At 40.5% G+C, this 21,655-nt stretch overlaps 1 protein-coding gene across 12 annotated transcripts in view; it reads right to left on the bottom strand.

Moving 5' to 3' along the window:
* EPHA7 (EPH receptor A7) overlaps window positions 1–21,655 on the bottom strand; it is a 222,413-nt gene that overhangs the window by 12,742 nt on the left and 188,016 nt on the right. For 10 of the 12 annotated variants that reach the window (XM_053287498.1, XM_053287508.1, XM_053287504.1 and 7 more), the window contains 6 exons: window positions 20,794–20,849; window positions 14,940–15,065; window positions 11,598–11,783; window positions 10,954–11,015; window positions 8,660–8,869; window positions 5,906–6,055 (listed from right to left, as the gene is read on the bottom strand). In XM_053287498.1, the coding sequence (XP_053143473.1) occupies window positions 5,906–6,055; window positions 8,660–8,869; window positions 10,954–11,015; window positions 11,598–11,783; window positions 14,940–15,065; window positions 20,794–20,849 (790 nt within the window). Of the gene's footprint in view, window positions 1–5,905; window positions 6,056–8,659; window positions 8,870–10,953; window positions 11,016–11,597; window positions 14,370–14,939; window positions 15,066–20,793; window positions 20,850–21,655 lie in introns of those variants that run through there. The other 2 variants (XM_053287499.1, XM_053287510.1) reach the window with 2 other exon arrangements.

Consider the following 21,655-nt stretch of genomic DNA (forward strand, 5'->3'; position numbering starts at 1 on the left):
TGTCAAATATTAACAACTTTGCACTCTGCCAAACTGACTCATCATTTAGATTTTATATGGTAGATTTTTTTAAAAGAAAGAACTAACTCTGATGTTGACCACTTAATCTTAAATATATGTGTGTGTGCGTGTATACACACACACCCCAGCATGATCAATCCTCAGTATTTATTTACACATCTTATTTTGACAACAAAATTAATTTCACATGGTAACTATATTTTGATTTCAAAGTATTATAAAATGACAGGATTATGCAAAAACCCCCCAAACATAACTGTTATTCTCACACAAAGGGTCAGATCACACGTACACAAAATGGCCTGCCTGTAGTGAGCAATCCCTACCTGCCCCTTAGCAATCAACCCTATTTTTTAATGCTGTGTGTTGGACTGTTGTTTCTCTAACAAGGAGAAGAAGTCAAAGTGGAGTGAATATCTGCAAATGTTACAGGGCAGACTAGTCACCAGAGGGAGAATATTTTCAGCAGTATCCCTGTACCTGTAACATACATTTCTATCTTCAGACTCTTTGAGACACAGTTCAAAGCATTTCTTAATGTGAAAGGCCCTAGAGAAATGCAACCTACAACATATGGATAGTTAGATAAGCAGCAAACATCTTCATTCTTTTGATAGCTTCATTCTACAAATCTATACTGAAAGCTCAGACTATGGTGAGTAAAACCAGTAGTGGCAATAAAGACCTCCAGTCCCGCGACACAAAACACTGATGATCAGTTTAGCAGATTGTGAGATATTTGTCTTTGCAGTGTATGTTGTTGCTTCTATAATACATTTGACTTTGCATATTATATTGTTATCTATTTTATTGTAGGTTATGGTTTAGTATCAATGCTTGGTGATATTTGCCACTGCATTTTTATCACAGTATTGTCATTGCCCTAATGCCGATATCAAATAATTTATAATTTCTACCTTGCTGATTCTTGACCCTGACCAAAGGAGACAAAACAGGTTTTTCTGATTAGAACTAATCTGCCAATATTCCTTTCGCTACAATCTTAATTGAGAATTGCCATCCTCATAAGTTAGCCCACTTCAGCCTTAAACATTCACATGTCCGCCATTGTGAATTGGGATGGATGACATAATCACAAACTATGTTGTTGAGCCATCCCTATCACTAGTAGCAAATTTTGTTCAAATCGGTTAGGCGATGCACAAGTTAGTCCACTTGCGCCTCAAATGTTCATGCATCCACCATCTTGAAAGGGGGTGTATGACATCATTACAAACTACGCCCTCGAGCCATCTTGAAATGGGGTGGATAACATCATTACAAATTATGCCCTTGAGCTGTCCCTACATGTCCCTACAGCTGTAATAAATTTGGTTCAAATCAGTTAGGCAGTTCACAAGTTAGCCTACTTATGTCTCAAACGTTCATGCATCCACCAACTTGAGTTGGGGTGTATGACGACACCACAAATAGCACTGTTGAGGTGTCCCTATGTGTCCCTACAACTATTCCAAATTTGGTTCATATCAGTTAGGTGGTTCACAAGTTAGCTCACGTGAACCTCAAATATATGTGTGTCCGCCATCTTGAAAGGGAGTGGATAACATAATTACAAACTATGCCCTTGAGCTGTCCCTACATGTCTCTACAGCTGTCGCAAAATTGGTTCAAATTGGTTACGTGGTTCACAAGTTAGCCCTTTTGTGCCTCAAAATTTTACATGTCTGCCATCTTGAACTCGAGTGGATGACATCATCATAAACTATGCCTTTGAGGTGTCCCTTTGTGTCATTCACTACAATTGCACCGTTTGGTCCAAACTGGTTAGGTAATCCACAAGTTTGCACACTTGCATCTCAAATATTCACACATCCACCATCTTGAATTGGGGTTGATGACATCATTAAAAACTACACCCTTGAGCCCTCTTTATGTATCACTCACTACAATTTTAGCAAATTTGGTTCAGATTGGTTAGGTGGTTCATAAATTAGCCCAGTTACGCCTCAAATGTTCATGCATCCGCCATCTTGAATTTGGGTGGATGGCATCATCAGAAACTGAGGATATTCTTACGATGGGGAGAAACCAGGCTAAAGCCTTGGGTTTGTTTTTTTAAAAAGGCGGTATATAAATTTAACAATAAATAAATAATAAATAAATAAGGAAGCCCAGCCCAGTTTTCACCCATCGTGAAAACTCACAGGCGAGCCCGGTGGTTCTCCGGAGCCTAGCCCACCAAAGTAGCCCTCCCCTTAAATGAGGTTATCAGAGTGATCGCTCCACTAACCTCATTTTGGCGATCGCGAGTAGCCATGGTGCGGCTTTGTGCTGCAGTGACTCGCAAGGAGACCTCCACCAGGAGGCTAAAACAAGCCTCTGGGTTTCGGGGCCTCCTGGGACTTCCCCCCACAGCCCCTACTGGCTCCGTGATGGAGCAGGGCTAGGTGTCTGATCGTGTGTGGGGAGAGCAGGCTAAGCCCGCTCTCCCTGCACAAGCCCTGCAGGCTCTCCGCACTGCTCATGTGGAGAGCCTCACTAAGTCTTTAAATTGTCCGTATGTGTCACTCACTACAATTGTACAAAATTTTGTCCAAATTGGTTAGATGGAGAACAAGTTAGCTCACTTGTGCCTCAAAGGTTTACCAGTCTGCCATCTTGAAAGGGGGTGGATGACATCATTATAAAATCTGCCACTGAGGTGTCCCTATATGTCCCTACAACTGTACCCAATTTGGTTCATATTGGTTCAAGCATTGCAAATTTGATGGGGGACACTCATATACACACATACTGCTGAGTGATCTCATAAGTTTACTTTCCTTAAGGAAAGTAGGCGAAGAATAACCAACTATTGGCGGGGGGGCGTTCCCTAGAGCATTTATTTTCCTGTGCTACATTCTGAAGCAAAGGTTCCATATTCAACCTATTCCACTGATGAGAAATACATGTGTTAGGATGGCTTTTGTTTGCCACGATTTTGATTCACAAAACGATTTTTGACATAGAAAAAAGAAATTTAAAGAAGTTCTCATAGCAAACGGTGATCTTAGTACACAGGGATTCTTTCACAAGACCACACCAAAACTGTAGAAAAACTCACTTCAAGGTGACTTTTGAATACTGAAAATGATTTGTGCGATGCAGGTCACAGAGCCACTTACAACCAAGGTTAAACTATTTTCTCTCTTGATTTGGTGCCAAAATTGAAAACTAGTCCAGAGGGATAATTCTACTCACAGTCATTTACCATGATACTCAGTAAAAACATCCCTCAAGGTAAGACCATCTCCTTTACTTGTGAATTTGATTACATTATGCAACAAACAAACCTCTTGGAAATTTATAGTCAAGGGGTTCCACACATAGGACAGAGCTCAGATGCTCTTGTAAGAGCTAAGTTGAGTGTCATGAGAAAAACCCCTCATTCTATACCTGTGTAAACAAGACTGGGGCCAAGATCAAGGGTGTGGAGATGACTACATGTTCCCATGTTCTTCTATTTTGTAAGGAAAAAAGTGAGAGACCAAGTGCAAGGATTCATGTGCTGGTTGTTTGTTTGTTTTTGAGAAGGTTATCTTCCTCCCCATCAGTGGAAGGATTATAATATTCTGTTTATAGATACTCTGGTGTAAATGTTCTGATATTATACGGATAACAAATCCAACGCTCGGGATGAAAAGTATATCTTGTTTTTATTTTATTAAGTGTTTAGTTAACTTTTATTATTCACGTGTTTTAAGTCCTTTTATAAATGAAGCGGTTTGATCTTTTTATAATTTTTTAATAATCTGTGGCCAACATTCGGAGTGATTCTGTGCTTGTGCAAAAAGATCGCATCACTGCGCTAAATCACTGGGATTTTCGAATGGTGCACTTGCACAAATGTTTATTGCAAAAATATGAACATGCCACAAGTTGTGCACCTTTTTGCACAAGAGAAGACATGTTTGTACCAGTGCAACACTAATCCTGAACCGAATGCAACTAGCTAGCACCACAGCCTTCTGGCATAACTGCAGCAGAAATCAGGACGTTGGCTTGTAGATTTTTTTATTTTGTGTATCTGGGATTCAAAGTACTCAATTTGTGAGCACAAAGTGCTCCTGCACTTGCTGATTTTCTTCTCACCTGAAACCTGTTACAGTGTAGGAAATGCTGCTTCAGGAAGTGCAACAACTTTCAGGAATGACTTTTTAAGAAGCACGAAGGGAAGAAGGGCTGGGAGATTCCCAAGGTGCACCATCACCTAGTCTTTTATATCCTAGCCTATCCTGCTAGTTTATGCTTTTGTGCAGAATTTTGCATGTCTTTTTATGCACTTTACTATGACATACAGGGAAACCTCTCTATTTGTGGACTCACCATCCACGTTTTTGTGTATCCACGGGTGTCTAATTGACACCCGATTTCATTATCTTCAGATACTAAAGGGTTAAAACGCATTTATCCGTGCTTCCTAGAGGAAAGTAAATGCAAAGTCACGTCCGGCCACCATTTTGTAAGCATTTCAACATTTCACCATTTTGTAAGCCCCTGGTGGAGCAGTGGTAAAACTGCCGCCCTGTAACCAGAAGGTTACAAGTTCGATCCTGACCAGGGGCTCAAGGTTGACTCAGCCTTCCATCCTTCCGAGGTCAGTAAAATGAGTACCCAGAATGTTGGGGGCAATATGCTAAATCATTGTAAACCACTTAGAGAGCTCCGGCTATAGAGCGGTATATAAATGTAAGTGCTATTGCTATTGCTAAGTGCTATTGCTGGGACCCCACAGAGCATGGTACAGGAGAACCTCGTTATTTGAGTTCCGTGTATTCGTGAGGTGTCTGGTTGACCCCCTTTTTCAGTATCTGTGGATATGAAAAGATTAAAACCCATGTATCTGTGGTTCCTACAGGCCTGGAAGTGACTGGAGAGGTCACTTCTGGCTGCCATTTTGTCCACTGGAGCCCTTTTGTGGCTCATTTCTTGAAACCCCCCATTTTTCCTGGTTTTGTGGGGAGTTATCCTGGACACATCCTGGGCACATGCTGACCACATGGAGCAGGGTACAGTACAGTACAGAATTTTGTGCCCCCACCTTTTGTACTTTTAAAGCATGTTTCCTCCATCCTGGAACCTAACACCCTCCCCCCCATTTCGCATAGGAATAATGCATCCTTATTCACAGCTATAGGTGAGGAACGAAACCCCCGTGAATAACAAGGTTCTCTTGTACAGTTGCTTTTTTGCCTGTTTTCCACCTTTTTTTTTTTTGGCCTGTTTTTGCCCTTTTTATTCAATGGAATCTAACCCCTTCTTTCCCCATAGGCATAATGCCTTGTTACTTGCAGTTTCATTACTTGTGTTAACAGGCGAGGGACTGAACCCCTGCTAGTAACGAGGTTTGCCTGTATACGAAAAGCAGCAAAATAACTCCAACCTATCAAAAATATTTAGAGGCCAGTCTATGACAAAATTGTATTTTGGAACAAAGAACTTTCATTTTTAAAATGCACAATACTTATGGAAAGGTATTGCTGGTTTGGTTTAATCATTAGTTCACCTTAGGTAAATGTTGGGTATTAGGAAAATAAGTGCATGGTTCGATCTACATGAATGTGATGGGAAGGATACTCAGAAAAGGGAATTTTCCTGAAGCCTCCTCCCCACTGCAGTCTCATATTCCCTGAAAAGCTATGTCTGAGGTTTGGGAACTTCCAGGAGTGGGAGGTGGCATATGGTGTGGGGAATATCTTGAAATCAGGCTGTGGCACCTTGTGGATTCTGAGCTCCCACTAACGCAAGTTGCATCCATCAGTTTCAGCAGCTTGCACGCACCCTTCTGGAAGCTGCAGAATGGCTATTGGGGTGGGCATACAGTGGGGAGGAAGAATGCATGTTATGTGTAATATAAAATATAGGGATGTTTTTTGGAACTTACATCTTGATTGGACATGTCCCAGTAAGGCCTTTCTCCGTATGACATTACTTCCCACATAACTATTCCATAACTCCATACATCACTGGCTGATGTAAACTTGCGATACTGAATGGCTTCTGGAGCTGTCCATCTTACCGGTATTTTTCCACCCTATGGAAAAAGAAATTTCCTAAAATGTACATAGTGATAATAACATTATCCACAGATGAAAGTAGTAGTGAATAAGCCAGTTACGACTTTTTCAAATAAATCCTGAGGCGAAAAAATGCTTTATCTGGGAAGAATATTGTCCTTATGTTTCTCTTGTAAACTGTGCAAAACTCACCAGTAGAGATGTGCACGGAACCACGGAGGCGTAGTCCGGCACTGGGGGGAGTGTGTCTTTAAGGGCGGGGGGTAGTACTTACCCCTCCGCCGCTCTTCCCCCGCCCCCCACCACTGGACTTTTCTAAAGTGTTCTTGGGGCGGCAGAGTTCCTCCCTGCCGCCCCTGCCCCCACCATTGTCTTCCTTCCAACAAGCCGAAAAACCTGGCGCCACTCATGCGCCTGTCGCGGTGCGCGTGCGCCTGTCGCTGATGGCGCGCGTGCCGCATACGTCACTGTGATGTATGCGGTGCATGTGCCGCCGGTGGTGATGGGCGTGTGCCGCGATGAGCGTATGCGTGGTGCCAGCTTTTCTGGCTTGTTGGAAGGAAGACAATGATGGGGGCAGGGGCGGCAGGGAGGAACGCTTTAGAAAAGTCCAGTGGTGGGGGGCAGCGGAAGAGCCGTGGGGGGGGCGTAAGTACTACCCCCCGCCCTTAAAGACAACCCCCCCCCGCCGAACCGCCCAAATTCTAGACCAGTCCAGAGCCCTTTTGCATGGCCCCGGACCGGTCCGTGCACACCCCGACTCACCAGCACTGCCCAGCTTGTTCATCAGGCTCAAGCCATCTGATATGCAAAATCATGCAGTACAGCTCTTACTGGACTATGCTGCTTCAGAGACTGCATATATAAATAAAATAGGTTTCCTGCTCACTGAAAACTATGATTTCAGGCAGAGGACATGCTAGCATTCTGGAGTTTGGTCAACACAGACAATTACATTATTAGCCTATACTGAGGACAGGGATTTTATTTATTTATGTTTGTTGAAAAGTGTTTGTAAACTGCTTTGGAAATGTTTGTTGAAAAGCGGTATATAAATATTTGTTGTTGTTGTTGTTTAATGTTCCCAAAATGGTGTAGTCTGTACCCTGGAGTCCTAACCAGCCTACCTGAGCAAATTCCTTTAATTTTAACTAAGGCCTCTGTGGAACTCTAACAGAAATATGTTTCACAGCCCATTCCTAGGCAATGTTTACTAAGAAGTAAGTTCCATTTAGCTCAGTGGGACTTACTTCCTAGTCAATGCCAACAGAAAACTAACAGTGTAATAGTTATCGAGGTGAGTCTCACGATTGGTGGGACCCGCCTTTAGAGGGTTTGTGGGGAGAGCAGGCTTAGTCTGCTCTTCCCGCAGAAGATCCTCAGACAGTCCAGGCGGCTGGATCGGGCACTCACACAACTGCCAGCTCCGTCACGGAGCCAGTGGGAGCTGGGGGATCGAAGGCCGCATGGCCCGCGGAAGTTCCAGGATGCCCCGTGTGAGTGCGTGGGGCATCCTGGAGAGACCCTCAGGGTCGGGAGGCTTCTTTCAGCTTCCTGCTGGGGATCTCCTCGTGTGTTGCTGCGGAGTGGAGCCGCACCATTGCACTACATGATCAAAATGACAGGGTTAGCGGAGCGCTCACTCTGCTAACCTCGGCTAAGGGGTGGGGCAATTAGGAGAGTTTGCTGCCAGGAACCATGTGGCTCCCGTGGCAGCAGACGGTCAGCAGAAAGAGGGCTAGTCTCCCACAGCCCGCTTTTTGCTGATTGTGAGAATCTCCTCATTGTCAGAGATTTGAAGGGCTATAACCTTGGAGGAGGAACAGATTTGCTCCTTATTGCTCCTGAAGAAAGGATAGATCCAGTAGGTTGGAATTACAAGAACACTGATTTAGGTTAGTTAGACATTAGGAAGGATTTCCTAACTGTATGATGTGCTCAGCAGTGGGACAGTCTGTCCTGCGTAGTGGTGGCTCTGTGTGGCTGGAGACTTTCAAACAGAGGCTGGGCAGGTATCTGTTAGGGATGCTGTAGCAACTTCCAGCATTCAGCAGAAGGTTGGAATACAAGACCTCCAAGGTCCCTAACCAACTCTTAACATTCATTTTACATTAACATGTAATAGATAGATAATCAATCTACAATTGCAGTTGCAGGCATTAATTTTATTTATTGATTGCATTTTTATACTGCCACATACCAAGGTCTTGTGGCGGTTTACAAAAACAAAGTTAAAACCAAATGAAAACAATTATAAAAATTGTAGAACAATTTAAAACAGCAGAACAGTAAAAAACCTACTTACAGCTAGTCAAAGGCTTGGAGGAATAAATGTGTCTTGGGTGCCCTTTTAAAACCTGATAGAAATGGGGAAGCTCTTACAGCAATAGGGACTTTCTTCCAGAAGCTACAGAAAAGGCCCGACTCTGAATCACCACCAGACAAGCTGGGAGGCAGTCGCAGGTGGACCTCTCCAGAAGATATTAATAAGCGGTGGGGGTTGTGAAGGAGAATGTGCCAAGCCATTTAGATGATTTATATGTAATCACCAGCACTTTATATTTTGTCCAGGAATGTTTAATTTAGTTGAACGGCTGTGAAGCCACTGTGAGTATACTTACTGTTGTAGTATACACAGCTTCTGGGTCATCTTCTATAACTCTGGATAGGCCGAAGTCTGACACTTTGCAAACAAGATTGCTGTTGACCAGAATATTGCGTGCTGCTAAGTCTCTGTGCACGTATCCCATATCAGCCAAATATCTCATTCCAGCAGCAATTCCTCTCAACATCCCCACCAGCTGAATAACTGTAAATTGCCCATCATGTTTCTGAAGCAAAGGCAGAAGCAGAGAAATACTTCTTAGTGCAGTTGAGAAGGACGGACATAAACATTCTGAATGACCTCATGCTGTTCTAGGGCTGGTTCATTCACACCCAAGTACAGCACAGGCATAACCCTTGATTTCATATACATTCCCCTAACCTACATGCAGAACATTTACTGTCAACCAGGACTTGCACAGATACATGCCTAATCTCTGTTCATACAATCCACCTGCCATTTTGTGAAAAATGGATCACATGGCAAGGCCTATTTTTGTATGAATGTATATAAACTCTGATTCATAAAACTTTCTCCACAAGCTGGCAGTAAATGTGTGTGCCTGAGGTTCATTATAGACATTATGTACTTGCAATAGCCTTGTTTGAATTAGCCCTTGGCATTATGGCAGAAGGAAATAAGGAGTGGCACAAGAAAACAGAATAAATACAATAAAGAAGCAAGTCCTTGAGAATAGAAATTTATGATGGCATTGTGTATGCCCAATGCCTTTCAACTGACTGAGGCTGTTCTTATGATCAGACAAAACTGGGCTAAGGCAGATTGTAAAACTGGTCTTGGTGGATCATAATAACCGCCAGGAGCCTCACAACTCCCAGTGGTGGCAAACGCAGCAAAGAGGCCCGCCACTTAGTCAGGGTTAAGGGCTCCAGTGTGCCCTTAACCCAGACTAAATGATCTTGTGTCAGTACTGCACAGCTCTGACACAGCAGCAGCCTCCCAGCCAATGATAGGGGAATCCCCACAATTCACTGTGTACTCACGGGGTGCATTATGGGAATTCCAGGGGCTGGGGCAATGTGTCTTGGCCCCTGACCGACTGCGCTGCTAGAGGAGGCAGCTGCACACCAGAGTGCGCGATCTCCGCGCCGAGACCCAGACCAGGGATAGTCTATGGGGGAAGGTCAACTTTTTATGGCTTCCTCCACTCACACCCTTTCTCATCGATCATGAGAAAGGGCTCACTGTTTTCTTTGGGGGAAGCAAATAATATGCAACTGTATTGCACTGTCTTGTTACAAGTTATTTATTAAAACATTATCAAAATATTGTGTTTTGGCAGGCAAAGAGATATGTTGCAAACAATGTGGATGCGTACTTTAAAAGCCACTGGTGACAGCAAAAACCAAGTGGCATGATTTGCATCTGTTGACTATGAAGCTGGTGGGCTGAACAGGTTCTATGTGAGTGCAAAACTTTGCATTTACAAATCATTTGTGTTTGTGATTTGTTGCATTCCAGCTAAAGACACACACACACACACACACACACGTCATCCTATGCCTGTAGAGAATGTGTGTGAATATTAAACACAGTGGCAATGCTCGTGGGGAAAGCCATATAACATTACATTCCCATACATTAACCTTAACTGAAGAATTTTTACAACCTCTATGTAAATCTACCATTTCTGGAAGGCAACTTACAAAACATTTCCAAGGATAAAAAGTGACAGATGTAGAAGTACTGTCACTTTTTGTCCTTGATAATTTTTTTTTTAAGTAATTGCAAAAATGTTAACAACATTTATGTCAAGATTAGTAGGTGAAATCTAGGGCATGTACCCCACAATGTGATAATTTAATAATAAATAATGTATCGGTGTTATAGTCCTATGTCCTTTCATATATCATGGGTTTAGGAGTTGCTTCACTGCAGTGTGACTCAACGTTTGTGGAGGGAGTGAAAATGCCAACCATATATAGATAGGGTTGGTTTCTTTCTTTCTTCATTTCTAAATTACTTCTGCATTTAATATAATGATTCTTTATTTTCTACCATGGTAAAAAGACACAAATGTGTATCTCTGCAGCATGTGCATGCACAATATGGCTTCGGGCCCCAGCCTATGATGTTAATCAAAACTGCAATATCTGTCCCACATTGGATCACTTAAATGGCTGAAAATATTTTCATTTGATCCTGTCTGGTCTTCTAATTTTATGGAGATCTCTTAATATTTTCTGTGTCCTCATTTTACACTGAAAATGTTTTATTGTGCTAAATTGGTAGCATATATATTTTATTTCTGGAGTGCTATATAAATTTCTCTCTGTCTCATGCACTCACCCTGAGAAATGCATCGAGGGCTCCGTTCTCCATGTATTCGATTACAATCATTACTGGTTTCCCTTAAAAACAGAAAGGAAGGGGAAAATGAGGCATATTTTGTTTAAGGAAATCACAATCTGGGCAGAGTGAATTCTCCCCACCTTGATAAACACATATTGTTTTTTAAAAGGCTGAATAGCTGAGTCATGCGTTTTTCCTGGAGCTTCCAACATAATTATTGAGTTCTAATAAGTCCTTAAATGTCTGCATCCAGAGCATGGTCAAAATTTGCAAAACTGAACCGTATAAATAAAAATATCAGTATGTTCTTCTGCTGTGTGGATAGAACTCTGGGAAAATGACACTTCAGATAATATTAAAGGAAGTAAGAAAACCGCAACTTTCTATATAGTATTTGAGGCCAAATGAGAATAGGGAAAATATACACAAGTTCTCCAACTTTTCATCATGAACGAACCATAATTTATTTCCTCAGGTTGTAGCATAAGTTAAGTATTGCTTTTGTTAGTTACGCATCAGGAGAAAATCCATTAATCTACGCAGTACATCTGTCTCATTTGAATAACTGGCTATGGGTACTTTATGAGCAACTTACTACCATTATAAATATTTACTGAAGGACAGATGTGGTAGCTGCTTACCTCTGGTAACAACTCCTTCTAAATGAACAACATTAGGGTGATCAAATTGCCCCATGATGCTTGCCTCACACAGAAAATCCCGCCTTTGTTTTTCAGTGTATCCCACTTTCAAAGTTTTAATGGCCACTGCAACATCTCTCTTGCCTGGAAGCTTTAGGCGCCCACTACATACTTCACCAAACTCTCCTGAAATGGAAAACATATTATTTTCTGGGGAACCATATCTAAGTCACATTACTATTCTGTTTATTATATTTAATAGCAAAAGAACTCAAGGTAGTTATAGAAGGTTTCCAGGCAGTCTCCTGTCCAGGTTCAACCAACTGCTGACCTTCTTGGACAGAGATGTGTACATGCCAATGCACACATAAGCCAATGCACACATATGGTGCTTATCAGTAAATAAATAATATGTCACGTCCCTTCAGATCATGCTCTGGGACCCAACATGAAACCATAATCAATTGCAACACATTTATGTGAAAACTGAATGCTCCCTCTGAATTTTGTGCCAGATGCAAATCCAATAATCTATCCTTGATCCAGCACTTTAAAGTTGCAGTGACTTCAGTTGGAATTAGTTTAACCTGTAACCTGTATACAATATAAATGTGAAAGACCGATGCTATGACAAGTAGAAACCAATGCCTGTGCATAAAAGTGGGAAAGAGGTTGAGGGAGCAGAACATTTTACTCCCCTCATCACAATCAAACATGCACATTGTGTCACCATCCATTTGAAAAACTGAGTGCTTTTACTCCACAGACAACTGCATCACAATAGCAGAGGAACAGACTAAGATTCCTATGCCACTTTTCTGTCTGTCACTTAAACAGATATTCCATACTTTTATCTTTGATGTGAGTGGCACAGCTATTTCTTCTTGCTTTTGTCAGCCTGGGCCCGTGTCCCTCTCAATCTTCTTCACTAAATATGCTCCTTGAACTGAACCATAAATAAGCCCAGTACAAAGGACACATATGTGTATCACTAGACAAATGGTGTCTCTAGATTAGTGTCCCTGTTGCCAGCAGAATTCTGAGTTGATAATAATAAAATAAATTAGAATTTTTTTTAAAAACCCAACTGAAACAGAATAAGCCCCCCCCCCAGAAAACCAAGATTGTTAATTTAAGTTCTCTCATGTTACCTCCAGTTAACGCACTCTCACTTATTTTGTCCAGCTATGTCCTAAACCACTGAGCACTTGCTCTGATTTGTGGATTTTACACAACGTCAGCCTACCAAGATACTGGTTACGGTATTGTTTACTACGGTCATAAACAGGGCTGAAACTGTTTGTGTTTAAGAGCCCCATTGCCTTAAACAGACCACTGGATCAGAGTTAAAAGTGTTTTAAGGCAGAATTCCATGCTGTAATGCTGCTTTGAAAAAACATATCTCCATTCTAGTAATGTACTGCTGCTTATTACTCATAATTCAGCTTCCGCAGCACTGCAACAATGTTTTACAGGTACAAGCTTCTCTCTTCCACTCACAGATATTTTCCTGCATAAGCAATCCCTCTACATGAAAGGACAATATCAACTGGCTGTTTGTAAGGGAAACAAGCTCACATGGGAGACTGCATGAAGAAAGGTATTTTTGTTGCTTGCTCAGTGTGTGATTGCAGTGCTGGCCTCTAGAGAATAGTTTAAGTTGATTCTAGGCATCCTTCTCACCCTGAGCTGGACCTGCTTCTCACTATCTCACCCTTAGCTGGACCATCCTTCTCACTACCTTGCTGGACCTGCAAGAAGTGCTTAGGGCACAATACGAGATGTGGCTGGAGCTCATGATAAAGCATGGTTCTGTGCTAGCATCATATATGCTTATCTTGCTTAGATGCAGGAGTAGAGCATCAATAAACAATTCCATGGACTTCAGTTGGAATGTTATGAGTTTAGAGACTAATGCCCCAGAAGATAGCATTAGTTTGGGCTAAGCAATAGGTTAGGTGAAGCTCAGCATTAAAAGAAGTGTCACTTAAAAAACAACAACAAAACAAATAACCAAGCAAGCAGCTGTGGGGGCCCTCAGGGTGGATTTGGACTGTGGTATGTAGGAAGAAGTTAACACTCCCCCCACTTCCTGAAGCAGCTATTTGCTGCAGATAACTACTTCCAGGGCAAGTAGTTACTTTAGAAGAAGATAACTTCTAAATCGACCCTAACTCAAGAAAGCGGTGAAGGGGAAAACATTAACCCCATGCAACGTGATCCAAATCTGTATTGCCCACAGCAACTCTTTCTGAAAAAAGAAGAAGCCATTTCTGCTTTGAAGCCTGTCTCCTGTATTATTTGGCTCTTATAGAGTATAAACAAAAGCTTCCAACACTGCAATCCTATACATACATTCCATACAGATTTGGGTGCAAGCCCCATTGAACACAATAGAAATGACTTCCAAGTAAACATTAATAGGATTGGTTTATACATGCTTCATATTTGGTTTTATGGTTTAGAAATTGCTATTTAAAACTAGTGGTTCCCAACCTGCCCTTTTAAAACAAGAACTATTTCACAAAATTTACAATACTTGTCAAACTGCTGCAAGGGTGATGGGACTCTAAAAGAGAAAAATGGACTCTAAAAGGACTGCAAAAAACAACAGGAAATCAAATGATGTTTCCTCCAAGAGTCGCAGGTATTTGATATTTTTCTTGCCCACGGATACTTAATTTCACAACATGAACTAGTGTAATAAAAGTGTCACATATCTTATTAATGCAAACAAATGGAAACAGGTTTCCAGAGCATGAACACCACTGCCTAAGTATGTGGAAAAAGGAAGAAAAGCAATGTAATGACAGTACAATTACCATCACTCACAAGATCCAAGACAAGAACCTCTTGTAGCAATGAAATATATTAAAGACAGCACCAAAAATAGTCCCTAGGGGAAAGCTTGCTCTATAAAACCAAACCCTCGTTATAACAAACATGATCTAACTTCAACGGTGGCTCCTCTACAGATACATGCAAGTAATCCTGTCTGTGAAAGTTTCTGCAAATATTAACATAAATATAGCTATCAGGATTTGCACTTAAGCATTAATTCCTTCTCCCAACAATGAAATTACTGGCATTTGCAAAATGCGATTTTCATTTAATTTTTCAAACTGAAAATAGGATCACAGATTATTATTACCATTGGGCCACTGTCTTGTTTATTTATTTATTTTACATTGATGAGCAAGTGCAGCTTCATTGCTTCTAGCCACTCTGGTACAGGCAAAAAGCTCCATACACAAGATATAATTATATGCCTGTCATCATGATGTATGAGTTTCGATCCTGGCTAAATGGAAGAGTTGTATACAGAAGCTACAGCCAGCTTACCTGCACCAATCACACGTTCTATTTTAATACAGGAGGCATCTAACTCCTTGGCGAATTGATGGACAGCTCTATTTGGATCTTCATAGGTTTCAGGGTCAATGTAGGTTTTGGTGCCTGGAAATTTAACTGTAATGATGTAAGAAAGCATGACTGTGATGAAGCAAAGCACTTATTGTGTAGCCAACCCCGGAATTTTGTTATGCAGAGTGCTCTCTAGAATGGCAAAGGTCCTGTCAAACCAACTGAATCAGGCATGGAAGTCTTCACATGTCTTTACATTCATGGTTAGCAATCAGCATTATAGGGCAGTTCTGAGGGATAAGGATGAAGACCCATTCTGTTTTTGCAAACTTGATGACAAGCAGTCACCACTTATTCCACACATATTTTCTGATTTGGCAACTGATGATATTCAGGGCTTCAACGTGATCCTGTTGCTGATCCCTACTTTACACTGATAATTGTTCTTGCTCAGTGGGACCAAGATTACAAATCTTTTTTCTTTCTTTCAAATTTATGTCCTTTTATTCACATTCTGCATATATTCCTGTGCTCTGAAAAGGCTATGAATATCAGAAGGGGGCACTTAATGACATAGTTGGTCTTGGGTAGCTAAAAGAGATAGCCACCATTGTTTTGGATTTTGAGATCTCTTTCTTTATTCACAAAATTCAATTTTATCTAAATATGAGTGTATTGGCAAACTCAGTACTGTAAATCAGTACATGCACATTAGTATTGTAAAGAAATCATTAAAGGTTTACCATTTCCACAGCCCAAGATATGCAGGTTAGTCTGGTTGCAATTTGGATAGCCATATATGCATCTAGGGGGGAAGGCAAAATACTTGTACTGCTTCACAGTTAATGTTCACCTGTTCCCTACTGCAGTATGTTTGTGTTTAGGAAAACTGGGGTGTGAGAAGCAGCACTAAGAAAGAGTGTCCTCTTCTAAACAACACATTAATCAAATAACAAAGACACAGGACAGATCAGAAGCAGTTTTCAGATGCAGATTTCATCCCTTCTCAGAAAGCCATTAAGGAAACAGTCAGATACAATATATTCAGTAGGTATTGCATGTTTCAACTAAAGCAATAGTGCTATTCAAAATCATGCCATGGGAAAGCAAGGATAGTGATATGGAGGTCATCCACTGAGCTGAATAGGCAGACTCAGGCTCTGCAAGAAATTATTTCAGATCTTCCCCAGAGGTTAATTTTGCTGTGCTGCACTTTTCAATAGGTTTAGTGCTAATCATAATGATAATGGCTCAGCTTCTGGAGCTGATAAGTGCTCATTTTTTATTTACATCCACAACCAGAAGGGAAAGAGAGCAGAAAACAATAGGTTAACCATGCTATATTGTGCTTTCAAGCAAGCAGATGGGGAATGAGCCATCTTCTTGCGCTTGCGATAAGGGGCCTGGATTGGAGGTAACCTTGTGAATCTCAAATGGGTCTCTGATGGTACTTTATTCAAGCTGTCATAAAACATTTTGACAGGCCAAAGCTTTCTTGGCATACCAACATGAAATAGTGCTGCCTTGCATTCAAAGACATTGTTAAAAGAAAATGGTAGGAGGAAACAAAATGTAAATTGGAATTGGTTGACTAAACTCCTCCATTGTGTTTATACCTTTAAAAATGTAGCACTTGGGGTTATTGAAAGTTGAGGGGAAATGAAAGGGAAGACTGGACATTCTATTAAATTCATTGCCCTGAAAGCTAGTTAGGGACTTACTGTTTCAGGTTTCTGTGAAAATCCAGCTGGATATTTCAGAATATCAGAACTGTTTGGATTGTACGGGGACAAAAAGATATACAATTGGAAATGGCTGGTGACTACAAAATGGTGCTTAATTTCTTCCTGAAAACAATGATCACATCAAATTAAACATTATGCTTTCTATGAAAATGCCCTGAAAAAGAAGTCTGGTAAGAAAGGAAAATCATAAGCCTTTCTGATAGGCTTCATGGTAGGTTATCTTTTCTGACAGATTTTAAACTTCCCTAGATACTGGATAACTAGGTTCCTTCAAAGAAATATAATGAAGGAATGAAGTTGGTTTCTTTCTTTCCTTTCCAATGTTGGTTTCTGACTATTAAGACTAGACTCTTAACCTATTTACATTTTCCCTGCAACTTGCAATCTAAAAATAGTGCATGCTGGGGAAAAGAATTCACTTTCCCTATAGTCACAAGTAAAAGGAAACACAATTAATTTCATTTTCTCGTCAGACATGACTTGGCAGGGAATGTTTAAAATAACTGAAATATTTCAGAGATGTGAAAAGGCTCACTACAACTAAGACAAGATAGTCTTAGTCTCAGTAAGACTCTTACCCCTCAGAGCAGATTTAATACAGGAATATTTGCTACTGCTTTCTTTTTAGAATGACAACTATTACTTAGAATGTGACAATCTTGATCCCCATTAATAGTTTCTATCTTTTAGGTTGAGTACTCTGCAGGACTGACTAAGGTTGGAATGGTTTCAATCTGTACTTTAATGAAGTGATTTTAGTATTGACATATCTAAACTCAGGGAACATGAATGAACACAGGCAGATCAAATTTTCTGAGAGCAGGAAAGGTCAAAAGGAACCTTGACTTGACATTGACCCGCGTCTCTGGACAGCATTACTTGTTTAAGTGCTAAACACCAAGGAATTGCTAGAATAAAATGTTTATGACTAGTACTGTTATGCAGCTTAATTTACTGTTTAATTCCAACAAACTTTTTAATTGTACTGTTTAATTCCAACAAACAAAAATTATAGCATATTTTAAAAACTATAACACTGATAATTAGCCTATGTATCAGGGGTTCCCAAACTGTAGTACTCTAGATGTTGCTGAACTACAACCACCATCATCCCCAGCTATAATTTATTTTAGCTGGGGATGATGGGGATTGTAGTTCAGGAACATCTGGAGTTCCACAGGTTGGGAACCCCTGCTACAGATCTTGCAATATTTGAAGGACGTGGGCTAAAATAAACCAAGAGTGGTAGATTCAGACATTTTGATCAATCTTTGTTTATTTTCATGTGGATAGAAAGTGTATACTCGCGTAGGGTTGGGAGGGCAGAGTGCCCAAGACTCAGAGATGTTTAATGGACCCTGGATTAAACCGAGATTCCATGTGTTATCTGAAGGGTCCCCATTTCTTACAGTACCTACTGCTGTTAAAATCTAAAAAGGATCAAGCTTCTAAATGCTGAATTGTGGAACAGCATTATATATAATATAGTACCTGTTATCAATTATCAAGTCCAGATAATTTCACTTGGCTGTTCAGTCAGTTTGTTCAATAGGCACCAATGACAAGCTTGGATTCAGGGCACCCAGATCATGTAAGTGAATTATGAATTCTATAGTAAATAAATGTTTAGTACTAATTACACGAAGAGGGGAAGAATTTAAAGGGCATAACGACTGCACCTCTGAAAAGCTGCTCCTGAAAGTAAGAGGGAACTTCTGGAGTGCCATCCAAAACAATGAAAGGGCTCCAGTTGCAAGTTAAATTCACCAAAGCCCTTTACACATGAGGATTAGGTGTGTACCCAGGGGGAGCTCTAAGGATGCATGGGCACTATCTGCATGGTCAGCATGGTGCTGCTGACTACACAAATGGTGCCCGTGCATGCACGGATGCCATGTGCATGCTGGCGCCGCACACGGGTTCTTGGGATGAGTACTGCCCCAGCAGGAAGCTTTATGGGGAGGCAGAGAGAAGGTAAGGACCTGCTCTCCTCTCTTTTAAAGCTCCTCCTTGCCTCCTCCCCACAGCACTGAACCAGCACATGAACTTAGGTTTGTGCACATCCATAGGGAGCTCTTTGGATCTTGTCTTTGTGTCCATAAATCACAGCATTTTGTGAGCTGTGAGCTTATTTTAATGGTCAGATATAGACTTTATAGACATATAAATCTATTAGCCTCTTGTTGATAAAGTTTTATGACATCAGTGCTACATAGATACTGTATGACACATTTGTACAAAACCCACAAAGATAATTTCCATTACATCTGGAAAGGAAAGGAAACAAATGTGTATTTTTATGTTAACCGCCCAGAGATGAAAGTTTGGGCGGTAAATAAATGTGATGCATAAATAAATAAATAAATAAAAAATAAAATATGAAGTTTATTCATTTCAGTTTCAAATGTAAGCAACTTATTTATTAGATAAAGCACAGAAATTTAAATTTGAACCAAATATTGTTTTAATTATTTTCTATTAATCAATTCATTACTTAATTTGCAAGAATTAAACTGAAATAATTTTGATAGGGATTTGTAAGCTAATGTTGTTGATTCCCATTAAAAGGTATTGTAGGGACAGTGGAACTATCTGCCTCATTCAGTGACAGTCTCCCTTTGCTGGAGGTTGTCAAATAGAGGCTGGACAGCCATCTGTCAGACCATGTGGCTGGTCTACAAGGCCAACAGAGCACCAACTCTAACATTCTATGACTCTATAACTGTCTGAAACAAAAAACGCAGGGAAAGAGGAGGAGGGACTATTGTTCAAAGTATTTAAAATAGTGGTCAACTGAAAGCGAATTCTTCATTCAGTTACACATTCTGATCCACTTACTTCAGAATTAGTTGCAGAATAGAGTCAATTGCCTTAATCCACAAAGAGTTAGTTCATTTTGTGTGGAAATATAATTTTTTTGTACATAAACTATTTTTACATGCAGACGCCAGGATTTGACCCTAGGTATCCAAAAAACTGCTATGGGGTGCTAATAAGGTGTCAATAAGGTGCTTCTGCTAAAAGATAATAAAGTAACTAATTATCAACTTTGGGAGGAAATGGATCATGGCGTCCCCTATTCTTGCCCCATTTTTAGTTGATCAGTTTTGTCAGAGATAATGAGTTAGATTTACTGCACACAGCAGTAGAAGTCTGGTGGACAGGAGTGGAACATTTCTGTCTTGGGCTGCAATCCCAGATATTCAAATCAGTAGGACTGCGCCTCCCCCCCACCCCAAACTGATTTCAATGGCACACGTTGGCATTCACAATTCTTCTGCTGTCAGTGTATACACACAACTGAACTGTGTTCTGTGTTTTAATTGGCAATAGTCCTGTGTAGGGTTATGTCTGTACAAGTCTAAGTGAGAATGGAGAAAATGCTTGAGTAATTGCAGTATCACAACCTAAATTATTTGTGTTAGTAAGTTGGGGAAAACTATAATCTTCCTTAAACATTTCTTTATACTGGAATGCTGATTTTATCAGCTAGAGTACTGGTTAATAAAAATCAAGACTACAATAAAAATTTAATTGGTTGACTAAGCTATTTTCTGCTTCCATTATTTTAAGTTTTATGAATATAATGTTTGCTAATATCACTGAAACAAATGTTGAAGCGCTGTTTTTGATTGGATTGTTTTAAGCCTTGGGGTGAGAGCGAATCCTAACTTCATAATCAGAGATGTGCTGAACAAAGGGTGGGGGGGAAATCAAATAGCAACTGGGCCAACAAGCTATCAATCACAGTATCTCAAGGGGGACCATTAGGATATTGTGAAACACTTATTCAAAAGCAACGAAAGGAAAATGTGGATTGGAAACAGCCATACATCATACAAATGTACAGCAATAAAATCTGTAGTGTGAACAATGTTGATTTTATTCTGTGTCCTTTTTGGAAGAGGTCATACTTCTTTTACAGTTTTTATCTTTACACTTGCTGTTTACACAGCATTTTAAAATTTATTATAGCTGTTCCTCTGCAAGAGTGTTGTTTTAGTATTGTCTCTATTCTATTACTGCCAGTCCCAATGCATTATAATTGGTCTGGAGATTCCGGAGGGAAATAACAGCAAAACACTTACAATGAAAGTAAAGTTCTTCATCTCCTTCTTGATCAGCTTTGCTATAACCACAGTGCCTGCAGAGAAAGAGATCAGTTTTACTAAAAATAAAAGGATCACTTTTTTAAATTTTTCAATTCGGAAAGCACTACTGCTGTAAATGTGAAATGGGTATAAAAGAAGGTAAAAATCCCAGTTCCTTGTATGTTTTTGTCTAATCATGGCTACAGTCTATATAAACTGCTATGACAGACAGATAATCTTTCTGGAAGGCTGTAGGAGGGGCTAACAGCATTTTCACTGACTACTTACAATGGTCAGGATCCAAAAAGCCATTACGCATGAGCAGAATGTACTTCCATGTGAACATGAAAGAATGCGGCTATCCTACAGGTGAAACTCGGAAAATTAGAATATCGTGCAAAAGTCCATTAATTTCAGTAATGCAAATTAAAAGGTGAAACTGATATATGAGACAGACGCATTACATGCAAAGCGAGATAAGTCAAGCCTTAATTTGTTATAATTGTGATGATCATGGCATACAGCTCATGAAAACCCCAAATCCACAATCTCAGAAAATTAGAATATTACATGGAACCAAGAAGACAAGGATTGAAGAATAGAACAATATCGGACTTCTGAAAAGTATAAGCATGCATATGTATTCAGTACTTGGTTTGGGCCCCTTTTGCAGCAATTACTGCCTCAATGCAGCGTGGCATGGATGCTATCAGCCTGTGGCACTGATGAGGTATTATGGAAGACCAGGATGCTTCATTAGCGGCCTTCAGCAATTCTGCATTGTTTGGTCTCATGTCTCTCATCCTTCTCTTGGCAATGCCCCATAGATTCTCTATGGGGTCAGGTCAGGCGAGTTTGC

This window comes from Hemicordylus capensis, chromosome 1 (genome assembly GCF_027244095.1).
Source record: "Hemicordylus capensis ecotype Gifberg chromosome 1, rHemCap1.1.pri, whole genome shotgun sequence".
Classification (NCBI taxonomy): domain Eukaryota; kingdom Metazoa; phylum Chordata; class Lepidosauria; order Squamata; family Cordylidae; genus Hemicordylus; species Hemicordylus capensis.